Genomic DNA, 8,624 nt, shown 5'->3' on the forward strand with positions numbered 1-8,624 from the left:
GTTTTTTCAAAAAGCAGAGATTCTCCTTTGTAAATACATACTTTCAGCACATGTACAATATAACTAGCGATCATATAAATGGATTCTTAGTTCAACTTAAGAAGTATAGATTGTTGGGAGAGAGAGAACATCTTATGATAGAATTTTCATTTTATGTTATTTACTTTATTTTTATAATATATTTTAACCACTAAAGTTGACCTTCGGTTAAAATCCAATTCTCAGAAAATGAGTTGCCTCAAAAAGGCAAGTGGCAAATATAGATTGCGTAAAATACACAACTAGGCTGGGCAGGGCAGCGCAAAGACCATCAACACTAACATTTCACCTATTTCATCCACAAATTGCTAATACAACAAGCAAAAGAGAGAAAAAAAAATAACAAAGAAGCCTATATCGATATCCACACTAAAATTAGTTAAACAAAACCACACTCTGCTAAGTTTGAAATGAATGGAATCAAGACTCCATTGCCATAACTGAAACAGACTCCGGTTTGTAACCATGAACCCTCAAGCGGTAAATACAAGTGTGTGACGAGCTTCCATGGTTGGAAGTGAAATCCAGCCTGATAGTGTCTACAAGGGTTGATGTTGCTGAGTCCAAAACATTGAAGGTCTGGGCATTGCTCTTCTCAAGGTCATAAGTAAACTCAGTTAAAAGAAACATTTTCTGCTTATCAACTGCTGAATCCATATCATGCCCTTGCAGCCATCCGGATACCCAACAGTTTTTAGGAGCACTCGATCTGTCATAAGCAACACCCTGTACATACATGGAAATTTTATTACTGAAAATTCCTTCAGCACAATCTCCTCTACTAATAAATAAACAAACCAACTACAATAAAGAGTAACTGTATACTCATTCTCAATACTAAGAACGCTGAAACTGAGCAATATTTTGCAGAATGAACTTGTCTAACAACTGAAAAGGTGTAACCCCTTCAGTAAATTTAGCCTCCATGTTTTGTTCACTACAAACAATAGAAGGATTAAATGAGGCAAATAGCCCTGCATTCACCTCTAATTTTAGTACCCGCAGCCATTCAAATCTATCGATTGAATAGTCAGCTTCATATAAGATAATAAAGACTGCCTATTATACCTAAATGGTGGAAAACAAATTTTTAATGGAGAAGAAGACAGAATAAGTTAAACAGAGAGCTATTTACAGTAAATAAACCTAAAGAACAGTGAGGCCAATAAAGTAACCTCCACTCAGCAACTAGAGAGACAAGGTACAAGGACAGTAGGTCATATGTTACTCACACAAAGCAAATCAGCAGGTACAATGACTTCAAAAAGGTCCAAGTTCAGATCAACAAATAAAAAATGAGAGAATGTATGCATCAATAAACAAAGGATAAAAATTTCAGTTTTTCAAATAAAACAAACAAATAGATAGACACACTTCAACATTTTTATGTGTAAGGAAATATATTTTCTTAAAGAAAAGAACTGCACACTTTTCCCAATGTACAACAACAACAAAGCCTTAGTCCCGAAATGATTCGGGGTCGGCTAACATGAACCATCATATAAAACCGTGAAATCAAGTCGTGTCAGCGACACAAATTCGCTCCCTCCACTCCGTCCTATCCACTACCATATTTTCCTCAATTCCCAGTAAACTCATATCACTCTCGATCACCCTCCTCCAAGTTTGCTTAGGTCTTCCCCTACCCCTCACCACTACATCCCTTTGCCACTCTTCGGTTCTCCTAACCGGCGCATCAAGCGCTCTACGTCTCACATGGCCAAACCACCTTAGTCGGTTTTCTCTCATTTTATTCTCAATAGATGTGACCCCTACTTTTGTCCTAATTATTTCATTACTCACCCGATCCTTTCTCGTATGACCACACATCCATCTCAACATAAGCATCTCCGCCACCGACATCTTATGGATGTGGCAGTGTTCACTGCCCAACACTCCGTACCATATAACAATGCTGGTCTAATTGCCGTCCAGTAGAATTTTCCCTTCAATCTATTAGGCATGCCGGGGTCACAAAGGAAACCCGTAGCACTCTTCCACTTCGACCAACCAGCTTTAATCCTATGAGCAACATCTCCATCTACTTCTCCATCCGTTTGGATAATAGATCCTAAATACCGGAAGCAATCCGAGGCCTGAACAACTCTCCCATCTAGGGTGATTGTCCCTGCCTCCCTACTCCTATTGCCGCTAAACTTACACTCCAAATATTCTGTCTTACTTCGGCTCAACTTAAAGCCTCTAGATTCTAGAGTTTGTCTCCATAGTTCCAACTTCCTCTCCACTCCTTTCGTCTCATCAACCAACACAATATCATCTGCAAACAGCATGCACCATGGTATACCATCTTGAAGTGAACTTGTTAGTTCATCCATAACGAAGGCAAAAAGAAATGGGTTTAGTGCGGAACCTTGACGCACTCCAATCGTAATAGGGAACTCTTCAGTCTTCCCAACACTAGTACGTACACTCGTGCATGCTCCCTCATACATGTCCTTTATGATGTCAATATATTTCCGTGAAATCCCTTTCCTTATCAAGGCCCACCAAAGTACTTCCCTTGGTACCTTATCATATGCTTTCTCCAAGTCAATGAAAACCATATGCAAGTCTTTCTTCTTATTTCGATAGTGCTCCATTAATTGTCTCATTAGATGGATGGCTTCCATAGTTGATCTTCCCGGCATAAAGCCAAACTGGTTTTCCGAGATCTTCACCGTCCTCCTTAGCCTTTGTTCGATCACTCGCTCCCAAAGTTTCATAGTGTGACTCATTAATTTGATTCCCCGATAGTTGGCACAATCTTGGACATCGCCTTTGTTCTTATACAAAGGGATTAAGATACTTTTCCTCCATTCTGATGGCATCTTATTGTTTTTCCAAATTTTGTTGAAGAACGTCGTCAACCATTCGATTCCTCTTTCTCCCAAACATCTCCAAATCTCAATTGGGATGCCATCCGGTCCTACTTTTCCCAATGTAACAAAAAGAAAAAAATTGATTGAATTCTGGGTAAGTAATGGATTGCATGTTTTACTAAGTAATATTTATAGATAGATACTAGTTTAGTTCAACGAGTTATATGCTAATTCTTTGGAATCATTCCTACCCCAAAAAAAAATGTTGATCCTGACATTTGTTCCCTTCCAATCGATCAAAAGCGAATATCCACATAACAATATACCATGACATCGCCTAAGAGGAAGTACAACATCTTTTACATTTTACTGTTCCTAATATTATCAGGTATTGACACTTGTCTCTTAAAATGATTCATATCTGATTCAATCTTCTAACATCTCAACTCAATATACAGTAAATCATTCCACCAAGTTCCTTTGCATCCTCCCTGCTGCCTGTTCCTATGAGTCAACAAAATTAGCTTATCCACCACTTAACATAATCCCCTTTTTTCTATGTTACCTTCTGCGTACTTTGCACCTTCATCTTACTTGATGACTAGTGATAACAAAATGAACTAAAGGTCTCAATTCAAGAGTATAGCCAGTTTGAGATTTAACAAAGAATAACAGTAACAAGTTTCTACATGGAATATTGAAGGGAGCAGTTTAACGGCACTCTGAAAAAACATTCACCTATTTATTACATATAAAAGATCAAGATAGCCATTTATGTAATCCTTATAATCAAAAGCTTGTTAGCATACTCAGGTAACAAATGGTTCCTAAACTCAGTGAGCAGAAAACAACTTATTAAAGTCAAGCTATTGATATTTACTTCATTTTCTATGATACACTACCAATGGAAAATTTTGAAACTTATTGCCTCCTAGTACCAAAATAGTTTATAAGATGTCCATGACTTTGATGCACCTTAAGAAACCATTAATAACTGGATAAAAGTAGTTTAATACCACAAGGTAACTCCATATAATACTTGACACCTACATTTACTGATATTACTCAATATTCAATGCAAATGGAATTAGTTAGTGAAGTTACAGATTCAGAGCCCATCAAGCTCTAGTCCTACGCATCCGCTAGCCAAAGACTAGGTCTCTTGATTAGGCTTGCACCTAAGTCGAGCCCATGGCATAAAAAATTCAAGCCTTGTCAAGATTGTTATTCTTTTTGTATTATAAGTATTATTGTAATTTTCAAATTAAAGCCATCAAGTTACCTCTAAAATCAGTCAAACAAGAGAGGAACTTTAAATAATAATAATAATAATAACAGCCACCATTTATATCATATCGAATCAGAAGAAAATAATAAAATAGTTTAACTATGAAGGGGTTGCCAAAGGCATACCAAATCAGATCGATTGGAGGCAAGGCAATGATATTATTTCACACTCTATTTCATGGTGTTTGGGAAGGGTGGAAAACATTCTCCTCATAAGGTTAACATCCCTCTAATACTTAGAGATAAGGAAGACAATGACTTTGAGGACATATAGAGAAGATGGAGGAATTGGAAGTACTCAATTCAAATGTGATGGTAATGATGATGAAGAAGATTATGGTGGACTGGATAATGCAAAAATCTTATGGTAGATCAGGGATTGTTGCTATTTAGTAGGAGAACAAGTATCATTTCAAGTCTGTTTTTGTATCACCTTTTTTGGAAAACATTAAAGTTAAGTTATGCATATTTTATTTTATGATTCAATTAGCAAGTTTTATTTATAAGGAAAAGCTTGGGTGCCTTCTTACAATTTTCATTTATGTCCCTCACTATGCTCACAAAGACAATTTTGTACTTAGAACTTGCACCTAAGGCGTATAATAAAAATATACAAACAAATAATGAACAATGATTTTAGAGAAATTGGCTGCAAACAGATCACGAAAACATACATGAAAAACATCACTCTATAAAAAAAATTAGGATGAACAAAACTGTTAAAATACTGGAGATAATCCACTGCATGCAAATTGTTATAGAAAGGGAAAAGGGGGCTAATATGAACTTTCCAAGGTGTTAGAGACAAAAATTAGACCACTCCATAAAAAAATTCACCTGTTAAAACTCATTTCTGTTCCTATAAAAAACATGACAATGTTGGCCTATTTATAATGATCCATTTCTAGTAGTTACACATACTCAGACGAAAATTCTAATCACAGATGATCATTGATCACTCGTAAATAGTTCAATCAATGCCTAAGTTGTCCAAGAGGATGTCCATCCAAATGTAAGCCAAGTCCAACACATACAACGTAACATACTACTAGAACATTTCATCTGTTGGTAACATATACAATTGAACACAGGCTATTGTAAGAACACCGATATCGATGTTGCAAGAGGCATTCCCAAATCAATCCCTAAATTAAACCCAGCGATATGTCTACAGCAACTGAGTGTCCCTTTTGGTTAAGATTTAATGTCAAGAACATGAGTGGGATAAAATTACACATACAGAAAGACACCAAAGGTAGATGAAAAACTAATAAATCATAAAGATATATAACTTTATAATGTAAACAACCACATAGCAGAAAGAGAACAATACCTTAGCAACATGTTCAAGAGTAACAGCTTCAGGAATCACAGCTCCCCGAAGCCTAATTTGAACAAATCCAGTAGTTCCTTTCAAAGGAAAGCACTGCCCTGGTTCCCCAAAGCTCGGTTTCAACATCTTATCAGCATCAGGATGAACCCCACCACGTGTACTCGTCAAGAACCAGTTCCTAAGCTTCCCCGTCAAATATGGATCCGAGTGCTTCACAACCATTCCCCCACCGGATGCCAGGGCATAGTCCACCCTCCCAAGCCCATCAGATGCATGCTTCTCAATTTCCTTTAAGACTATCTCCCTTGCATATGTCCTTATATCATCTAAACTTACATCATTATCACTTCCAAGAAGCCCAGCCCCCTTTTGCTCCTCAAGGAACTTGTTAAAGTCCTCCTTGGATAACCAATCTACAGCCTTCAACTCACCTAACGACTTCTCTACTCTATCACTTCTAGCCGCTAATTGCTTCAAGTCGCTCTCCAAAAATACAATTTTGTCGTCAAGTTTTTTGTCCATTTCCTTCCTTAACATTCCAACCTCGGAGCCAATCTTCTTATTCACAACCTCAACCTGAACCTGAATCATTTTAACGGAGTTCTTGAAAAGTGATTCAACCTCGGCAATTCGGGCCTCTGATTCCGATAATGCCATTTGCGTGCCCACCATAGGATCCACTGATTTCATAAAAGCCCACCTAACCATATACACAAACCCTATCAACGTTATCAACAAAACGGAAATCTTGGTGACAACATTAAGCACCGTTTGCCAGAGAGGTTTGTCGTTCTTGGAACTCACTTTACGAGACCTACGAGGAGCGATGGAATTTCCGAAGGCGGTCTTCTTAACATGGGCGAGATCTTTGGAGGTTCTTTCGAGACCGGCTTCCCCTCGAATTGAATGGTGACTCAGATCCTTGCTGTGTGATGCTACAAGTCTATCGCTAGTTAAAACATTGTTAATAGCAGGATCTGCGCCATTGAGTTGATCATTGGACAAAAACTCTATGGCGGTAGACTTCTTTTCGGTGGCGAGAACGGGTCTCCGACGAGCGGCAGGGTTAGCCGTGATGGAGACGGTGGAAGCGGACATGGAAATGATTAAACCTAATGGGGGGAAAATAGGAATGGAATTGGGAATTGGTAATTGGTTGAAGAAATGGTGAAAAAGAAATGAAGGGAGAGTAAGAAAATGCAGTAGAAAAGATAAAAGAGAGAGAGACAAGGAAGAAAGGAGACACCGCAACAGAAAAGGGGAAACGCTGAGTTTGGAGCGCTTTGTGTTTTGAATAATTGGAGGACAAATTGTAATGCTGTTTCTTTCAATTTTTTTTTTTTTTGAATCAAAGAATAAATGAATTAATGGGCCAAATTTTGGCAAAATTGTAACATAGATACAGATATGAAACTTGGTAAAGAATTAAAAAATAGTGGGCAAGTGTTTAAGCGGGAGGACCGTGCCATAGCATGAGCCGCCCCGTTAGCTTGCCGCCTAATCCATTTGACTGAGTAAGAGTCGTTGGATGAAAGAAGTGATCTAATAAGTGCAATCTGATCGCCGAATTCGGTGTCGTCCAATGTTGGTGAATTAACTGCATCCACCACTAGTTTAGCATCCACCTCGAAGTCGACGTTTTGAATCTGAGCGTCTGCTACCCAATTGATCGCTTGGAGTAACGCTTCTGCTTCACATTCCCTAACTGGCTGTCTGGTATTTAATTTATTGCTTCGGCCCATGACAAAAGACCCGTTCGAGTCCCTGACCATTGCCCCAACTCCGACTTGTCCTTCTGCTTCAAAAATTGCAGCGTCGGTGCAGCAGGAATAACGACCTGCTGGTGGCAGATGCCACACCGGGCAGACCCCGGCACCTTGGCGGCTAGCGGTTCGGATCTGAGCGACCTCAGCAGCGTCCCTTTTCTTCAGCCTATTTGCCTTCAACCAGTCCTGCCATACTGTGTTCGCCAATGTGGTGATGGTTTCTGTGGTTCTGACTTCGTGCTGCCATAATCGAGCATTACGGGCTTGCCATAGGCTCCATAAGTTCATTAAAAAAACAGCAGCATCCCTTTCAGATGCAGTAGTCAGGAAGTTACTAACCCACATTGCAAGCTTCTCGACATCGTTTGCCGCGGCGTTAATACGGTTCAACATACCCATCTTATTCCACACCCGTATCGCACATGGACACTCCAGAAATATGTGCCAGCAGTCTTCCCATGGTCCGTTGCAATTCACACAATTGCTATCCACTTGAACTCCCCGAGCCTGTAAATTTATCCGAGAAGGTAAGCAGTTCCGAGCTAATTGCCACCCAAAGTGACGCACTTTGTGTGGCACTTCAGCGCACCAAATGTTTCTCCATGCTCCTGACACATGATACCGTTCACCATCTTCTAACTCAGTGGCCAGTCTATACGCGCTTTTAACCGTATACCTCCCAGATGAATGGTGTTGCCATATTAACCTATCACCAGCTTCAGCATTTGCCACTCCTATTTTTTGCATTTCACCAATATCTTGGGGATCAAAAATTTCCTCCAGTAACTCCACATCCCATTCCTTCGAATTTGGTATAAATAGATCACATACTTTTAGCTCCTCAAGTCCCTCAATCATTGGGGTTCGAATATATCCATACCCCTCTCCTCTAAGCCACTTATCCCTCCAAACATTAATTGAATGCCCGTTCCCAATCTTCCACCTAACCCCTGCTCTTATAATAAGTTGGGAGCTCCATAGACTTCTCCATATAAAGCTTGGTGAGTGCCCCAATGAGGCGCTCATGAAATCCTCTTTTGGGTAATATTTTGCTTTGTAGATTTTGCTAACTAGCGAAGATGGATTGTTAAACAAGCGCCACCCCTGTTTTCCCAACATGGCCAGATTAAAGGCGGTGAAATTACGGAAACTAAGGCCTCCAAATAGTTTGGGAGCACACAATTTATCCCAAGATAGCCAGTTCAGCCCCCTCTCCCCAGTCTTCTTATTACCCCACCAGAAAGAATTTAACATTTTCTGGAGCTCATCTGCAGTTGAGATTGGAAGTAAGAACACACTCATAAAATAAATAGGTATAGCCTGACCTGCTGCACGGATGAGTGTTGCTTTTCCCGCTTTTGAGATGCCCTTTCCTCTCCA

At 39.5% G+C, this 8,624-nt stretch overlaps 1 protein-coding gene across 1 annotated transcript; it reads right to left on the bottom strand.

Moving 5' to 3' along the window:
• Window positions 1-229: 229 nt before the first annotated feature.
• On the bottom strand, window positions 230-6,753 carry LOC136226336 (SUN domain-containing protein 1). Its single transcript, XM_066014775.1, has 2 exons — window positions 5,479-6,753; window positions 230-765 (listed from the first exon to the last, which is right to left on the bottom strand). The coding sequence occupies exons 1-2, from the start codon at window positions 6,574-6,576 to the stop codon at window positions 460-462; spliced, it is 1,404 nt and encodes a 467-aa protein (XP_065870847.1). The 5' UTR covers window positions 6,577-6,753; the 3' UTR covers window positions 230-459.
• Between the last annotated feature and the right edge of the window lie 1,871 nt (window positions 6,754-8,624).

Source organism: Euphorbia lathyris, chromosome 4 (genome assembly GCF_963576675.1).
Source record: "Euphorbia lathyris chromosome 4, ddEupLath1.1, whole genome shotgun sequence".
Taxonomy (NCBI): Eukaryota; Viridiplantae; Streptophyta; class Magnoliopsida; order Malpighiales; family Euphorbiaceae; genus Euphorbia; species Euphorbia lathyris.

What these genes read in the sequence shown, in the direction of transcription:
- LOC136226336 (XM_066014775.1), bottom strand. Translation starts at nt 6,576, where the DNA reads ATGTCCGCTTCCACCGTCTCCATCACGGCTAACCCTGCCGCTCGTCGG. An exon ending in CTCTTGAACATGTTGCTAAG is followed by an intron (nt 766 to 5,478) that starts GTATTGTTCTCT and finishes ATGTATGTACAG; the next exon opens with GGTGTTGCTTATGACAGATC.